Source organism: Aphanomyces astaci (assembly GCF_000520075.1).
Source record: "Aphanomyces astaci strain APO3 unplaced genomic scaffold supercont1.11, whole genome shotgun sequence".
NCBI classification, from domain to species: Eukaryota; Oomycota; class Saprolegniomycetes; order Saprolegniales; family Verrucalvaceae; genus Aphanomyces; species Aphanomyces astaci.
The window spans coordinates 661,728-677,900 of NW_009798274.1; the positions used below are offsets into that span (position 1 = coordinate 661,728).

At 53.5% G+C, this 16,173-nt stretch overlaps 6 protein-coding genes across 11 annotated transcripts; 3 read left to right on the forward strand and 3 right to left on the reverse strand.

Annotated features, from left to right (window-relative positions):
- Positions 1-2,562: 2,562 nt before the first annotated feature.
- H257_05869 (hypothetical protein) lies at positions 2,563-6,578 on the forward strand. Of its 3 annotated transcripts, XM_009830871.1 has the most exons (10): positions 2,563-2,769; positions 2,823-3,088; positions 3,138-3,465; positions 3,613-3,719; positions 3,785-3,901; positions 3,999-4,477; positions 4,524-4,649; positions 4,702-4,969; positions 5,250-5,698; positions 5,749-6,578. In XM_009830871.1, exons 1-10 carry the CDS (start codon positions 2,660-2,662, stop codon positions 6,538-6,540), a joined length of 3,042 nt encoding a protein of 1,013 aa, XP_009829173.1. In that variant the 5' UTR covers positions 2,563-2,659; the 3' UTR covers positions 6,541-6,578. The 3 variants fall into 3 exon arrangements, with proteins under 3 accessions (XP_009829173.1, XP_009829174.1, XP_009829175.1); XM_009830872.1 differs by lacking the exons at positions 2,563-2,769; positions 2,823-3,088; positions 3,138-3,465 and having other exon boundaries at positions 3,539-3,719; positions 5,749-6,540; XM_009830873.1 differs by lacking the exons at positions 2,563-2,769; positions 2,823-3,088; positions 3,138-3,465; positions 3,613-3,719 and having other exon boundaries at positions 3,736-3,901; positions 5,749-6,540.
- A 186-nt stretch (positions 6,579-6,764) lies between these two features.
- Positions 6,765-8,372, forward strand: H257_05870. Of its 2 annotated transcripts, XM_009830874.1 has the most exons (3): positions 6,765-7,454; positions 7,503-7,623; positions 7,696-8,372. In XM_009830874.1, exons 1-3 carry the CDS (start codon positions 6,790-6,792, stop codon positions 7,846-7,848), a joined length of 939 nt encoding a protein of 312 aa, XP_009829176.1. In that variant the 5' UTR covers positions 6,765-6,789; the 3' UTR covers positions 7,849-8,372. The 2 variants fall into 2 exon arrangements, with proteins under 2 accessions (XP_009829176.1, XP_009829177.1); XM_009830875.1 differs by having other exon boundaries at positions 6,765-7,623.
- H257_05871 (hypothetical protein) lies at positions 7,859-9,450 on the reverse strand. The gene is made up of 9 exons (XM_009830876.1): positions 9,361-9,450; positions 9,250-9,312; positions 8,977-9,191; positions 8,850-8,921; positions 8,722-8,803; positions 8,573-8,672; positions 8,425-8,526; positions 8,284-8,370; positions 7,859-8,225 (listed from the first exon to the last, which is right to left on the reverse strand). The coding sequence occupies exons 1-9, from the start codon at positions 9,409-9,411 to the stop codon at positions 7,888-7,890; spliced, it is 1,110 nt and encodes a 369-aa protein (XP_009829178.1). The 5' UTR covers positions 9,412-9,450; the 3' UTR covers positions 7,859-7,887.
- A 530-nt stretch (positions 9,451-9,980) lies between these two features.
- Positions 9,981-11,773, reverse strand: H257_05872 (hypothetical protein; the record flags this gene model as incomplete). Its single annotated transcript, XM_009830877.1, has 4 exons — positions 9,981-10,676; positions 10,735-10,846; positions 10,903-11,410; positions 11,467-11,773. The coding sequence occupies 4 exons, from the start codon at positions 11,771-11,773 to the stop codon at positions 9,981-9,983; spliced, it is 1,623 nt and encodes a 540-aa protein (XP_009829179.1).
- Positions 11,774-12,008: 235 nt separating this feature from the next.
- Positions 12,009-14,483, forward strand: H257_05873. Of its 2 annotated transcripts, XM_009830878.1 has the most exons (5): positions 12,009-12,562; positions 12,614-12,655; positions 12,718-13,308; positions 13,822-13,960; positions 14,037-14,483. In XM_009830878.1, the coding sequence occupies exons 1-5, from the start codon at positions 12,053-12,055 to the stop codon at positions 14,423-14,425; spliced, it is 1,671 nt and encodes a 556-aa protein (XP_009829180.1). In that variant the 5' UTR covers positions 12,009-12,052; the 3' UTR covers positions 14,426-14,483. The 2 variants fall into 2 exon arrangements, with proteins under 2 accessions (XP_009829180.1, XP_009829181.1); XM_009830879.1 differs by lacking the exons at positions 13,822-13,960; positions 14,037-14,483 and having other exon boundaries at positions 12,718-13,488.
- Positions 14,437-16,089, reverse strand: H257_05874 (the record flags this gene model as incomplete). Of its 2 annotated transcripts, XM_009830881.1 has the most annotated exons (6): positions 14,437-14,673; positions 15,004-15,171; positions 15,226-15,281; positions 15,338-15,458; positions 15,510-15,641; positions 15,689-16,089. In XM_009830881.1, 6 exons carry the CDS (start codon positions 16,087-16,089, stop codon positions 14,460-14,462), a joined length of 1,092 nt encoding a protein of 363 aa, XP_009829183.1. In that variant the 3' UTR covers positions 14,437-14,459. The 2 variants fall into 2 exon arrangements, with proteins under 2 accessions (XP_009829183.1, XP_009829182.1); XM_009830880.1 differs by having other exon boundaries at positions 15,004-15,281.
- Positions 16,090-16,173: the final 84 nt, after the last annotated feature.

Sequence of the window (16,173 nt, forward strand, 5' to 3'; positions counted from 1 at the left end):
GTGGTCCTTACCGGTACTCTCGGCAGTCAACATGTGGGCACGCTAACGGGAAACCTGCATGTGCATTCGGCAAGGTGTCTACAGTAATGCGTAACCTACTGTACAGTGTACGTACAGTGAACGGGGGAATTTAAGCCTCACTTCGAATTGGCATCGAGAAATATGATTGGTGGATGAACTACGAACTACGACAAATATTGTGACCAATAGTGTTAAGCTTAGCCCATCGGCTCGAAAAATATAATAAATTACAATAATGGGGGACCTGAAGACAAGTATAGAGTATACAAATGGTTTTTCAACCATATCTCCGTCATTATTTCTCCGATTTCGATGAAACCAAGCCAGATCGCTTCGTCTTGACGAGGACTATCGATTGCACCTGTTTTGAGCGAGAAATGTTTTGTGTGGACCAAATGGCGACCAAAATACTCTTTCTATTGAATTGGGATTGCTTTAAGGAAACTGCCACGCACCTGGTCAGGTGTGATCATCTCCCACGCTTTGATCGCTCGATTGATCATTGTAATCCTCTTGACCTTTGCTGTCGGTGAGTACCAGTCTTCGTCGTTGGTGTCATCCTCGATAACATCCTCACAAATCCACAGATCGCGAAGGTGGCGCTTGAAGGGGGCCATGATGGAAACGTCAAGTGGCTGGCAATGGGACGTGGCATTTGGTGGTACGGAGCAGACAGTGTAGCCGACTTGCTCGGCCAATGAGGTGGAAGCTTCACTGACATGACATTCCAGGTTGTCCAGTACAAGCAACGAGGGGCGCTCAACACGCTCGGCCAGAACCCGCCAAAGGTACTGCTCCCACACATCGCTGTCCATCCACGCCTTGTTCTGCATCATATAGACATGGTCTTGGGGATACGAGGAAAACTCCTTCAACTCAATGATGGCGCCGGGCTTTCCCTTGATCACGAACAAGATAGGCAGCTTCAAGCCGTCCCGCCGAATGGTGAGCACCGCCGTCATGCGGTACGAGTGTTTTTCCCCCTTGGAGAGTTTGGCCCCACTCCCCTTCAGAGACCAAATGTACCGCGGGGGCATGTCGTACTGAAGTCCTGTCTCATCCACATTGTAGACACAGTCGTCAGAGTACTCACCGTACTTGTCGTGGAACAGAACTGCGAAAACATCCCGAGTACTTTCCAGGTCAGAGAGAATCTTCTTGGACTTGCACGCGAGTTGATGTGTATAGCCATGGCGCCCGCAGAAGTCTTCAAGCAAGGAGAGGAGATTGCCGTACCCGGAGCCCGGCTTTTGGCGAGCGATGTACTCCATGAGCCAACATTGGTGGTTCTTCTTCAGGTAGTTTATCATGTGTGTGCATGTCAGGGCGCGTTCTTTCGCCCGGCGATCTTGCATGAACGACAACAGAGCGGTGGGTTCGGGAAGAATGGTCGGACGACCGGCGCCAGGGAGGTTGGATGTCTTCTTGTTGCCCTTGTAGTTATGGAGTTTATTGGCCACGCGGTCCCAGTTGCGAACACAGCTCTGCGGAACACACAGCTCTGCTGCTACCTTGCGTTGAGACATGACCTTTAGCATCTCGAGGGCTCGCAGTTTCAAGGATATTGGATAGCTGTGGCGTCTGTCAACGTCGGGCCGGTCAGCGTCGGTGTCGTCGGTGCTTGACGACATGCTCTCGGCCATGGCACTGTGTCACGAAACAGTTCTGTCAGCTTTGGCGGGCATTAAAATGCAATCCTGGCGCGAAATGTATTTTAACCAATCAAAATCATTATGTAATGTGATTGGCTCTTCTGTGGCATATGTAACACTTAACTTCGGTGAGGCTTAAATTCCCCCGTTCACTGTACTAACTTACTGTAGGAAGTCATGATATAATACAGTACTGTACTGTAGTTGTGCCATGTTGCATCGGGTGACGTCATTCACACTGGGACAATCATCAAGGGAGTGGGAAATACCCAGTCATTGGCATCGTGTAGCCAATGCTAGTATTTCGCGCCACCGATTCCTTCAATACATGTACTATTAATAGTAATGCACTGTTATGTATTACTAGTAGTATGGTACTATTATAGTACTGTACAGTGCAGTTCCATATGTGCATGTGCGCAGCCAGCCACCTACGGCACTGTGAATGTTCGCTGCAGGAGGATTTCATGCTGCATCCAAGCATCCGACCTCCTGTGTAATGCAGTACAGTACTGTACAGTATGGGCCCGCCTTACTGTAGTGATCATGATGACCTGATGCCGATAACTTGACCTACGCACAAAGGCCTTTTTCTACGTACCAGAGGGAAAGACGGTCGAAACATTGTTTGCGGAATCACCAGCGATCTCTTGTCTTGCTTCCATGATACTCTATCTCGTCATGACAAATGCACAACAGTCCACAACGAATCCTTTGGCAAAGTTGTGTGACTTGTGCAAAGTGCAATTCGCTTTACTTTCAAACGTCCCACACTTGTATTCTATTTTTACTCATATTTTCAATTCGTTTTCTCCCTAGTTAAATAAGCCAATAACTCCTGGTTTTTGCGACAATTTGTACTTGCTGCCTGGACTGACCACAGTGGGGTTTTTTCCACCCAATTGGGACAAACCGAACGCATTCATACTTCTGGTACAACGCCGCACTGCCTCCCTCCGTATCCTGCCGAGTGCTTCGTTATCTACATGCACATGACAAACCAGCAGCATAGCGAGTTGAAGTCGATATGTATGCCGGCCACAGACCTGGGCTTGACCGAGCGAGAGTGGGTTGAGTGGGGTATTCGCATCACCAGGTACGAGAGAGACTATGTACATCATCAACGACTGGTTCACGGCCTGTGTGCAGTGGCCTGTCTGCACTAGGGTGCATATACATCATCGGACGCTACGTGTTGGGTCGAAGCCGAGTCGACCGCAATGTGACGTCGATGCTCGTGGTGGCGCTGGCCGTGTTCGAGCTCATGATCGCCCTGGCCAAAGCTCCCGCAACCCAGTTCATCCAGTTCGACTTGCACAGCAGCAGCACATGGGTCAAAGCGGGCGTCCAACCTCCGCTGCAGGCATCGCTCTGCCAAGTCCAGGGGTTTCTCATCCAAGTGTTCATGCTCCAAGGTACCTTACACGGCGCCTCCTTATCTTAAAACGATGTGTACTTTGATAGCGGTGCTGTGGAACAACTGCATGGCGTACAACCTACTGCGGTGGGTGGTCTACCGAGACACAGAGGAGGCGCTCCTGGGCCGGTTTTGGCTCTACTTCTTCGCCACGTTCACGTTCTCGTTGCTGTGGGGCGTCGGCGCCGCCCTCCCCGTGTGGACCCTCCGATCCCCGTCGCCCGTGCCTCTGTTTGGGTTTGCCCGGTTCTTCTGCTGGCTGCAGTACCCTGACGTGTCTATCTGGGGGTTCATTTCGTTTGTGATGCTCACGTTGGCCTACACTGTGGGGGCGATGATCAAAATCCGAAAGGTCGTCGTGGACCGCGCCAAGCAGTACGATCGTCGTCATGATGCATACTACTACTACTAGTACTACTACTACTAGTAGTACCCATGCATATCGTCCGACTACATATTTATCAATCGACGATATTTGACTCGTTGGAAATACATGTTGCCGATGAACGTGACGACTCGTAGACACTGTGCGGCGCCTGTGGACGCGGACGTGGACGCCATCCAGCGCAGCTTGTTCCTGTACGTGTTTGTGTTCTTTAGTTTGCATGCCCCTCCCGTGCTCTATCGAGGTATCGATCGTATTGTTCTTCTATCGAGTGGTTTCCGACTGGCATTCGCATGATGGCTGGCGTAGTCGTCATCTACATGGCCGAGGGAGACGAGAGCTCGGAGGGGGATGTTGCTCACCACTGCGACTTTGACGCGGTCAACATATTTGGCATCCTCGCTCAAATCTGCATCAACTTGCAAGGTACCTAATATTAATACCTACTACCTAATATCTCCTTCGAGTACTATGTACCTACTACCTATCTACATACTCATGATCGTCGCGTACTATTTGTCAGGATTTGTCAACGCTTTGATCTATGGCGGGCTCATCCGCACCCCAAAGTGTCACATGGCGCATCGTGACGACATGTCCGAGGTGCTGTCTGGCAACGTACGGAGCATCTACCTCGAAGATGGGGGGTCGACTGCGTCCGCGTCTCCTACCTCCAGCGACCGCACCTCCATCTTTGCGTCGACGTTCAACATGGCAGAAGGCGCGGTGCCCCCCCCAGATCAGTTGGACCAGTGGATCCCCAAGGGCCACGATATTTATGTGATTGGGGTCCAAGAGTGTATAGACCTCCGCACGATGCGCCACGTCATGGCCAGTCACTTGCAACGCATCAATGGAAAAACGTACATCGAGTACGGCCGAGAAATCGGACGCACGGAAACGCTGCTGGGGTACCATGGCTTCATTGCCATCACTGTGTACGTGGCTGCAGACGACGTCCACGCTGGCCATTTTCACATGCATTTGGACGCCACGTCCAAGGTACCTAGCGTTATTGGGCTTGATGGGATGAGGACATTTGAGATAGGTGAACCGGGGAAAGAATTTGATTGGTCTCGGGCGCGCGTCCAACAAAGGTGCTGTGGGGTTTGCGTTTCGATACTTCAACGTGACGTTTGCTGTGCTCACGTGTCACTTGGCGTCCGACTCGACGGTGCACTTTGCCCTTCAACAAGTTAGTTCTAAATCAGTTTTGTATTGGGTAGGGCAAGAGCAAGATCAAGAAGAGACACCACGATGGAGCCAGTATCCTCACCAACATGCATCTGCAGTCGATCGAGAACGAGTTCGACTGCCACTTGATGGCCCACCACACCATCTTTATGGGCGACCTCAACTACCGCCTCACATCGCTGGACGCGACGCCCGACCGCATCCTCCACATGATCACAGATGTCGTCAACAACAATCTCAGCGACAACACCATCAAGTGTGGCGAGGTATTTAGTCTAGACCGCCCCATGGACACCGCCGGTGCGTTGCTTTCAGTCATCTGTATTGTCTGTCTTTTACCCAATATTTGGACTTTTGTGCTAATTCTTTGCCAAATCTATCGGTCGATTCTTTGTACTGACTTTTGTATGTATACATCGTACTAAATTCAATCACACACTAATTCAATGTTGAATTGGTCGAAGAGTTGATTTGATTGGCCATTTGACTCTTGTTGTGGTTTTTGATTGGTCGATCGATCGATTCTCTGTATTGACAATATCTCGTGTTTCCATTGGGTTACTTACCGCGTTATTGATAGAGTTATATCGATCGTCTGTGCCTGCCGCGTTCGACATCATGGAGGAACATGATAGGAAACGAGAAGGACGCCCGACGTACGTGCTCACACACACACCAAAGGCAGAAGTAGCTATTGATGACTCTCGATCGTCGTCTACTACGATGCACCCAAGCGACGCCCCCCCTCTATCGACGACGACGACGACCATGTCATCCTGGCGGTGTTTGATGGCCCACGACGAACTCAAGCAAAGCATGGACAACGGCGACGTCTTTGCAGCATTTGAAGAAGCCAGCATTGCGTTCCCGCCGACGTATCGCCGCGTGCTGGATCGGGCGCTCGAGGTGCGCCAAGTGGCCACATTTGACCAAATAGCCGACCTGTACACGACCATCTTGAGCGACGGCAGGGTCCGCGTGCCGTCGTACACGGACCGCATCTTGTACCACTCGCTGCCGATGCTGCAGGTGGCCATCCCATGTACCAGAGAGACATGGAGTACTTATGCACCTTGTAGGACCGGTTTATATGCGTCCAGTACACAAGTGCCGAGTACATTGGCACGTCCGACCACAAGCCCGTGTCGTGTGTGTTTGATGTGTGGGGGGTCGACAAGCAACCCCCGCCCCCTCCGCCAGTAGCCACCGCTTTGGCTATTAAACAAGAACCGTGTGCCTCCATTCCGTTGCCGCTGAATACATGTATGGCGGCGCTCAAGGTGTTTACAGTGCACTTGGTCGCGCTCGACTTGGTGTGGGGGCCCCCGCTCGAAAAGTTATCGGACGACGACTGGACCAGCGACGACGACGGGTCCACATCCGGGGGGCGCGACAAGGCGTTGTCGTGGACGTCCAGTGCGGCGCCGAATTTAGCAGACCCACGAGGGGAAGGACGGATGATTCGAGGACACCGCCGCCTGCGGGTACGCAGTCTGTTTCCCCTGCCCTGCGAAGACGAGTTTGCCGAAGAGCGCAAACTGGCCGAAGTGGCCGACCACTTTCAACCGCATGTTGGGGCCAAGACGAGGCGGCGTCCGACGTGGAAAGTCAGTGAGTGGAAGACCGTGGCCGACCAAGGCCTGCGGCAGTCGGCGGTGCTGCCGACCACCCGAAGGAAGCACGTGGCGCTGAGTTTCGTCCTCCCGTCAGGCCAGTCGGCGGGCCAGTGCGTTATCAGTTTGATCGACGCGAGCCATCGCATGGGAAGAATGGTCGACTTTGAAACACACGTGACCCTCGGCGGCCGACGGACTGGTGTGCTCTCTGGAAAAGCAACCCTTGTTGTGGATCATGCTCCTGCTGGGGAATAATGAAAAATTGTATCAATAGTACTACTATTATTAGTATTACATACTATTAATAGTATCTTTTTATTCTTGTATTCTCATATTATTATATTATAACAGTAATAGTACAACGTATACAACGTACCTGTGCACTGCGTAGTAAGTTACTAGTAGGTACTACGTAGTAATCGAGGGGATTTATCCGGATTTCCGGAGAAACAGCCAATCCACTGCGTTCAAGAGTGGATCTCATTACGGCGAGGAAGGTGCAAGATGGGCGACGAGAACGACGATGCCTGCACGCCGCAAGTGACGGGAACAGCCCCCATGACACCCAAACTATCCAGGACGCAATCGGACATGAGTGGACTTGGTTCCGTCCAGCGGCGTCGTGTTTTGACCCACTCCAGCAAACGAGCGCTCTTCTCGTCCCCTGAAAGTGCTTTGGATTCCGACTCGAAACGCGCGCGAAGTTTGACGGACGAGTCTGGGCGACGGCGAAAGCCAACGGCGTTCCAAGAGGCGATAGCTGATTCTGAGAGCAATTCGTTCAAAGAGAATGAATTGCCCCCTGCCCTCGTCCCTAGCGTCATGATCAACCGCAGTCTATCTTCTCCTGGACCCTCGACCCCGCTTCACGCGTACACGCCGCTCCTTCCGCTGATCAAGTCTAGCAAACACCCCGATTTGAACGTGATTTCGCCGTCCACCGTCGAGAAGCTTCTGGACGGGACGTACAACGACGTCCTCCACACATTCCACTTGATCGATTGCCGCTTCCAGCACGAGTTTCTCGGCGGCACGTTGCGCGGCGCGAGGTCTCTTGCGTTGCCCCAACACGTTGAAGCTGCCTTCTTCCAACCACAGGCGCTTCGGGCCAGCACGCGCACCGCCCTGATATTGTTTTGCGAGTTCTCTGCGGAACGGGCGCCGAAAATGTGCGTCCATCCCTTTCCTGGTTTGTCCTGACTCACTCCATCATGAAGGGCACGCCACATTCGAAACCTCGACCGCCGCATCCATGCGGACGTGTACCCGACCCTCCATTACCCCGAGGTGTATGTGATCGACGGCGGGTACAAGCACTGCTTTGAATCCGTGAACCACGTACGTACTACTGCACTCATACAGTTCATGCTCGACTGGTTGTCGTCCGACCTGTCATGTTTCTGCATATAGGACGTGTGCCTTTCTCCCGCTGCTGCGTATGTGCCGATGAACCATCCAGACCATGTCGACGCATGCAAGATGGAGCTCAGTGGGTTGCGATCGAGTTGGAAGCAACTCCGCAGCACGCCGTTTTCCAAGCGACATGCCAACAAATGGTGCTAACACCAGCAACTACTTAAGCAATTCTTCGTGTTTAATCCTTTATTCCCACTGTCCCCATTCGTCTGGGGCCCCAGTAGCCGCCGTAAGTGGCAGCGTGCTTTCATCATCGTCGTCATCGCCCCAATCCACGCCCATGTCGTCATCCGCCGCCACCGCCGCCGCTTCGGACGGGGCTTCCACGGCAGTCTCGTCCTTGTCAGGCACATCCACCCACCCATCTTCTGGCGACGGAGGTGCTGGATGACGGGTCGACAGGTCCTGGGGTACGTCCTGCGCGGTTCCTACGTCAACCGCCGCGGCCTCCTCGTCCCGGTCGCGTGTATCATCCATTGCAGCCTTGGTCTCCTCCTTCTCTTCTTCGTCCGCCATGCTTGACTCTACAGTCCCCAGTGTTATCACGTCATCATTTGGCTTGGGCATGCTCCATCATCGCACCAAAACACGACCCAGCGGCGGCGGCGCTTCCTTCGTGCGTAGGCGAGTCCACATCCCACGCAATCTCTTCGTCGTCGTTGCCGCCCACTGCAATGTCGTAAACGTCAAAGTGCACTTGGATGTAGCTCGAGACAGTGCTACCTTTTTCAAGCAGCAACGCGCGTCGCTCTTCTTGGGCGGCCAGCAGCGACGCTTTGTACAGATAATGGCTCCAAAATGTATCGGCGTCCACCGTCCCGGGGACTATTACACTAGCACATGACAGGGGGTTTCAACTACTGCGACGTACCCAACGCCTCCAGCTTGTCCTGCACCACAGGGTAATGGACCAACACTTCAGACTGCAGCAATTGCATGTCGTCGTCCTGGGGCAAGTTGCGCTTCCATGTCTACAGGGCCCGCGTGTGTCGTGAGAGGAATGGGAGGACGGCAACGGACCTGGAAGGTTTCGAAATCGGGCGGGACGTCCACATAAGTGTCGGACGCCTCTTGAAGCGCAACCAAACGGAATCGACGACCGCTACGTAGCATGAGCTTTGTGCAATGGAAGACGTATTGTCGCGTACCTGGACAGTTCCTCTGGGGGAGTCACGCGGGGCGGCAAGTCACCAGTCCACCCGCCGAGGAACTCGTCGGCACTGGATGGGGGACGGGGGGATCAGTCGAAGATATGACATGTGATCCGCGGCATACCTAAGAAGCAGCGTCGCCCCAACAGATTCCAGACGAGATCCAAACGCAAAGATGGACGCGGCCACTGACGCCGATGCAGAGGACGTCGCCGCGAGTTGGTCGGTACTGTTTCCATTATCACCGTCCGCTTCGTCCTTGCTTGCTGCTTGTTCCGATCGCTCCGCTAACGTAGCTTCGACTTTCTTCTTGACTTCCTTAGCGGCGTCCACGACGTCCTATCCACACCGACACACACATATCCATGAGCAAACCACGATAACTCGACGGCCGTACCCCTTGGACAGTTGCCGTGAATTCTTTCAAGTCCGAACTGAGCGTGGACAATGCCTTCGAGGACTACTGCGCATGAGACGAAAGAAGAAAGCATGGACTTCGAGAGGCTACCGAATCCTTGACGGCCGACACGAGCGAGTAGAAGTTGAACGACGACGCCATGAAGGTAGGTTGTCGAGGTCGGCACCGTTTCCAGGTGAAGAAGCGAAAATGTAGTTTGATGGGCCAATCAGATGGCAGAACATTGATTTTAACCAATCGTATGCCGAAGAAATCGAATACAGAATTCTCCGTCAAGTGCATGAAATTAGCTAACTGTTAATGCTGGAGTGAATTCCGCAAGTCTGACTTGAGCTGCTGAATGACGTTGTTCGATGGCAGAGCGTAGTTTTGCGGCGGCCCTTGACCGTACCCTGGATGCTGCCCACCATTCCGAGGAGGCGACCTTGGTGGGTACTGCTGTTGCTGTTGTTGCCATCCCTGTGGATGCGGCAGTGGCCTGTTCATAGGCCTAGGCGGTGCTGGACCGGCGAAGTTATAGTCATATGCAGCGGCTGGGAATCGACCCGCCGCATTATACCCACCAAATCCCGCCGGCTGAGCCGGTAGTGGTGAGGGAGGTTGGTGCCTCGATGGCTGCTGCTGGTGCTGCACGTGGTATGGGACGTAGTAACCTCCGTGTCCATCCTACCACGACGTTAGAATACCTGAGCTTGGGACCCCAGTCGACATCATGCCGATACCTGTTGTGGCATTGTAGAATATCCTCCATATCCATGATTGCTGTCATAGCTATCCCGTCTTGGGTCCGCGACATTGGAGGTTGTGCTAGCGCTGTTGTAGCCGCTAGGATTAGATGGCCCGCGGCTGTAGCCTTGCCCGTGGCTGGTTCGGGCACTTGATCGTTCAAGGAGGGACCCTCCCGCGGGGGTTGTCGACGGAGGTGTCGGAAGGATCGACGACGGAGGCGTCGGAAGGATCGATGGCGCCGCCGATCCCGACGTGGTGGCGGGGATTGTCGCATGCTTTGCTCCGTATTTACCCGAAAACTTCTGCATTTTGGCTCGATGCGCCCCGTCGGCATGGCTCTTGACGCTGTTCTCATGCACACGGATTAATTCGATATACGTGGCCACGCGGGGGTTAAGCTGGGCGAGCAGGGCTTGCGCGGCAAACTGCTTGGCGAGTTTCTTGTTGCTGGCGACTCCTTCCGCGGCGGACGGGCCGGCGGACGCCGTGACTCTGAACTTGTTCCTGTCCCCGCCGCTGCCCCCGGGTACCGGCACCGTCGTGTAGTTGACCGCGATCCCCTTGTGTTTGGTCTGGAACTCCATGAGCAGCTGCGCGGGGGTCTTGAACGACAGCTCCATGCATCCTTGGAGGACGCCAGGGTCATCGATGGACATGGTTTCGAAATCGTCCATCGTCTACAGCAGCACGATGGTTTAGTCGACGCACACCAACAGCGACGACATGTAAACGAACAGTCGCGGTGGAGATGGGTTTGGCCCAGTCCGTGGCCGGGGTTTGGGGGACGTTCGACACGACGTCGCGCACCGCGCCTTCCTTCTTCAAGCCAGCCCAGTACCCTGGCAAACTACACACATCAGTCAAATTTGAATAAAGGTGTTCGAGGACACAATAGAGAGTTACAGGGCTTCGAGGGCGTTTTCAGAGGCCACTTGTCGGGCTAAGGCCTTCGTGACTGCAATGCCGTGGCTGTATTCGGCCCCATCGAGCACCACTCCGCAGCGGAACGGCAGCGTCGGATCTAAACGCATGAGAGTGAGGACGGCATGGAATGCGTCGACCAACGCACCGGTCGAAGCCGACTGGACAAACTGTGGACCCGCGCGACCCGCGGCGGCCAAGTACTCGGTCAAGAAGACCATCGCCGTCTTGCCAGCAGGATTGTCCATCGTGACATCGCCCACAACCACACGTTCGTAGTTGGCTGCAGGTGGCGGTGGTGCAATGTCGGAACTGGTGACGTCGTCGTCGTCGTCTGGCAGCCGGCGCTTGCGACTGGCAGGCGCGTCAGCTGATTGGGGAGGACGACTGGGTTCGTTGTGGGTTCGGGCGTCGGGTACTGCTGCAGGTCGTTGGTCCTGTTGGTGCGTGGTCGGAGCTTGTGCGGCATGGTTCAGACGTCGGAGAATAGCTACGATTTTGGATGCCATGAGAAAACATCAAGACGATGGATTGATTGCCACGTACATTCGGCTTGCGCGAGCTTTACCGGTCGATTCAAGTCGGGCTGGCGCATCCCACATCCAGCCGCAAAGATCTCAATAGGCGGGCGGTGGGCTTGGACCATGTCGTCCAGGGTGGTGCGGCCGTTGCGGTCGATGACCTGGACGACATACGGCTGGGACCACGCCACCACGCCAGACGGTTCATGGAGAAAGCAGAAGAGGCCAGAGTTGTGGGCCACCCTCGTCCACCCATGGGGCAGGGCAATGTCAAAGTACGTGCTTTCATACACCAACTCGTCGTCGTCGTTCGCGTCATCCACTCGAGTCATGTTGCCAAAGGAAACGTAAGTGTCTTTTGTCAACGGGAAGATCGATTTACAGAGGAACATAAAATATATCAATAGGGAGGATATGCATTATACTCAGGATTCACTTTCCACAACTTTGACGATAATGAACGATTGTGATTGGCTAAAAGTCGAAACTTGTTCTCACGTGAGGTATACAAACATCAAATGCAATCCAGAATGTCGGCAAAAGTGTTGTCAACCGAATGTTCTCACAGTCGAACCGGCAAGGTCCATATTGCAGCATCGTCATCACGCAGGATGGGCATCACGACGATCAAGCTGCTGCACAAGGAAGCGCAGGACATGCGACGTGTGAAGGTGTCCGACTTGCTTCACACGATCGGGAAGACGACCACATCGTCGGAACATGCGTTCTCGTTTGACGAGTTGAAAGCGTATGCGTTGGATCATGCGTTTCCTGACTTGAAGAACTCGGACGTGTTCTTCTACTACCTAGACGACGAGAATGAACAAGTGCGCATCACGAACGAAGCCGAACTCAAGGAAGGCGTGCGACTCATGGAGACGGAGGGGTCCATCTTCAAACTGGTCATTTCCGGTACTCGGCAGGTGGTGGACCAAGACGTCGCCACGGGGATCGTGTCGTTCGATTCGGAATGCTCCATGGCGCTGTTCGTGGACTTGAGTCGGTTGCTGGACAAATGGGACGCCTCGCCAGAACAGCTCCAGATGAAGAAAGACATGTCGGCATTGTTGCATGAAGCCGGCGTCCAAACCGCCCTCATCGACATGATGGCCGACCCCAAGGTACAACGACCCCATGTGTACACTGTCGCTAATAGTCGGCATCCCTGGTAGTTTTCCGTCTCGTTTGAAAACGTGTCGGCGTTGATCAAGACGGTACGCCAACGACGCTATTCCCTGCGTAGGTATCCATTCTCATGCATTGTCTTCTCTCGCAGGGCGGCTCCATTCTGCACGGCGTGGCGGCCATGTTCGCCGCGGGCAAGGTCCAAGAGATTGCCGGCGTGTTGATGGACACGTGCCCTCATGTGAAGGACTTGCTCGAGAACATCATGCACGCGTTGCAAGTGCACGTGCACGCCCACACGAACCTATCGTCGTCGCCGTCCCCCGAACAAGTTGACACGCCGCTGCCGCCGCTGCCGGACGATCCGTTCATCGTGCACCGCGGCCTCGAGTTTGTGACGGGCCAGTTCTTCACGGACATTTCGTCGCTCACGAACGACCAGGCGGGCGAAGTCATGTTCAACTGCGGCGTCAGCGGCGACGTCCTGCGCCCCCTCCGCCGCGACTTGCGCATCCGATGGATCGCCGAAACCATCTTGAAGCTGCAGCAGGTCAACCAGGCGCTCAAGGACGCCAAGCAGGACGACAAGGAGATCAACACCCACGGCATCATGGACGCCGACGACGTCGACAAGAAGCCGTCGGCCGCGTTTGTCGGCGATGTGAGCTTCCCCGACGGGTCCACCATCCGCGCCGGCGACACGTTTGTCAAGACATGGCGCCTCAAGAACGACGGCAAAACAGTAGGATTTTGCTGGCTTATATGTGTTTTTCCCGTGTTTTGAGTTGTTTATCAGACGTTTTCACATTTGTTTGGATTTGTGGATATGGTAGTTTTCCTAGGAATATTGTGATTTATTCGCTATAAACTTGCAAGATTATTCTCGAATGAATATTGAATCACGCTGGAGTTGTGATTGGTTGAATATACAATTGTCCTTTATGTAAGAGCCAATCAAATCCACTCAAAATATTGGATATTAGCCAATAGCGTCGATCATTCGTGATTCAAGTCGACGACGAAATATTCGATAACATGAAATTCGAATGTTTCGATTATTGGGGTTTGGACGACTAAAATGGAATTCTTCGTCGAATAAGTTGTATTAATATTATCACTATCTGATGTAACGGATGATGAATTACAATAAAAAAATTCAAATTTATAGATGTAGATATCCTTGTAATGACTTGCATTGGACGTGTCATATGTGCTATGCTTTTGACATGTCCAGAATCATGAGATGCTCATGTAGCGCTGGCCTGCCAAGTCGCGGTTGGTGTGTGTGGGGGGCGACCATTTGGAAGTCGGCGACAACTTTGTGTCGGTACCGATCGTCCCTCCAGGCAAAATGATTGACGTGTCGGTGGATATGAAGGCGCCCACCAAGTCGGGTACGCTATATATATATATATATATGCCCCTTGCTTTATGTATGCATAAGCGATGGAATGTGTGTGTTTTGCGTAGCGCGGTACACTGGGTACTGGCGTTTGTGCACGGCCGACGGCAAGCGGTACGGACAACGCCTATGGGTGGACATCTTGGTCGTGGGCAAGCCGGACCTACCGCCGACCCCCTCTGCCGCCGCGTCCCCCGCAAAGCCTGCCGCCGTCGGGGCTCATGCGTCCAACGAAGTTCATCTGCCGGCGCCCTCTGCCGCCGTGTTGAAACGACCAGTGGCGCCTGTCTCGATTCCGGCGCCGGCGCCAATCGTCGTTGCTCCAGTCGTGAGTCGGTACCAGGACCAACTGGACACGTTGGCCAGCATGGGGTTTTCAGACGCGGCGCTCAACTTGACGTTGCTGGAAGAGGTCGACGGTGACGTGGCGGCCGCGTTGAACCAGTTGCTCCAGTAATGATATAGTTAACGAAAACATTTGCTTGTTTGGATCAAATAAAGTGCCAAAAATTGACGCCATGGACGAGGTTGAGGCTGCGGACGTTGGCTTCGAGCTCGCCGTCCGTGCGGCCCATGGACACGCAGCACACGATGGGCGGCACCGCGTCGCGGAAGTGGATGATGGGGATGTTGATGCGGGTGACTTGGTCGTGGTGCTTGGTACCAATCTTCTTTTCATTCACGTCGCAGAATGCCACGACTTTGCTACAATTATACTATGTGATATTGTCGATTTGGTACAAATTTGGGGTGCAATCGAATCGCGCCGACCAAACCGATCCACAATCGATCTGATTGGTTGAATTTCATTGAGAAGGTTTTGATTGGCTATTAATTTTGAGCTCATCTGAGGTAGCCAATCAAATCGATTTGAATTCCACTGAGAAACCACGAAAGTTCACTCGAATGCACAATAACTAATATGAACCACATTTGATTCGAAATAAAAAACGGTGAAAAATAGTGGTTTTTAAAGCCCATACTAGTTCATACTAGTATATAATGTGAAAAAAAAGTAATCAGTAGGTTTTTTACCGTTTCGAAGCACTGGACAGTTCGTTGAAGACCGCTTTGCCGTCGCGGCCGCATCCCCAGATCGTAAACGTCGGCCATTGACTCAACACGCGGCGCTCGAATGACTCGAGGCGCGTCCGCAGCAGCACGCGCCTTGGCAACTTGCTGCACACGCTGCCGCTTGAGTGTCTACGTTTGCGCTCAACGACGTGAGCAACGACGTGAGCAACATGCTTGGTGGACCTGTAGATGACGAGCGTGTCGTTGGATTTCTTCAACGTACCGCCCAATTCTAAATGCTGCTTGTGTGTCATATTGAGAGTAAACAAAGGTGGGGAATGATGAAACAACTTACTTTGAGAAAGAAGATCAAGTCTTCGGGGATTGTGGCGGAGGTCTTGGCTTCGTCGAACCCACCCACAAACTCGAAGCGAGCTTTCGCCATGAACCACGTCGGCATGATGATGGTGCATTCTCTAAGTGTTTCATAAGGTCGGGGTGATGTGTAGATATAGTGGAGGTCGGACCGATATTGCTGCAGCACGAGCTGTTCGTCGGTGAGGGCATTGGCCCAGGCAGTGTAATGCCATGTCGACCCTTCAGGGATGCGCGTAAAGTTGGCGCCGACAATGACCGACGGGTCGTTTTTCGCCATGGCCCTAGACCACACATGAAACAACGACGATGATAGACACGATGGGAGTACAATTGCACGTCCACGCGGTGGGGCAGCGCCATGTCGTCCGAGTCCAAGAACGCAAAGTACGCGCCGGTGCACACTTCGGCAGCACGATTCTTGGCGTACCCTGCGCCACCAGGAGTGTCCTTCTTCTTTTCAATAGCGTGCAGTGTCACGCCTGCGGCGGCACATTTGGGCACCCACGCCTGAAGTTTGTCGAACGTGTCGTCAGTGGATGCATCGTCGTACACGGCAACTTCTAGCGGACGGTACGTGATATTGCATATGGATGCGAGGCAGTCATCGATGGTGCTGCTCGCGTTGTGCGCTGGTACGACGAAGGACACCAGTTCCTGTGGCGGTACCTTCGCCACGCCGTCGACTTCGTCATGTGTCACCTTGGGTTTCTTTGGCGCGGGTTCCTCCATTTTCAAAATGCAATGAGGTACAGAGATTGGCTAGTACAGCATCAATTTTAGCCAATACCAGGGCCCCATTTACTGTAGCAACGA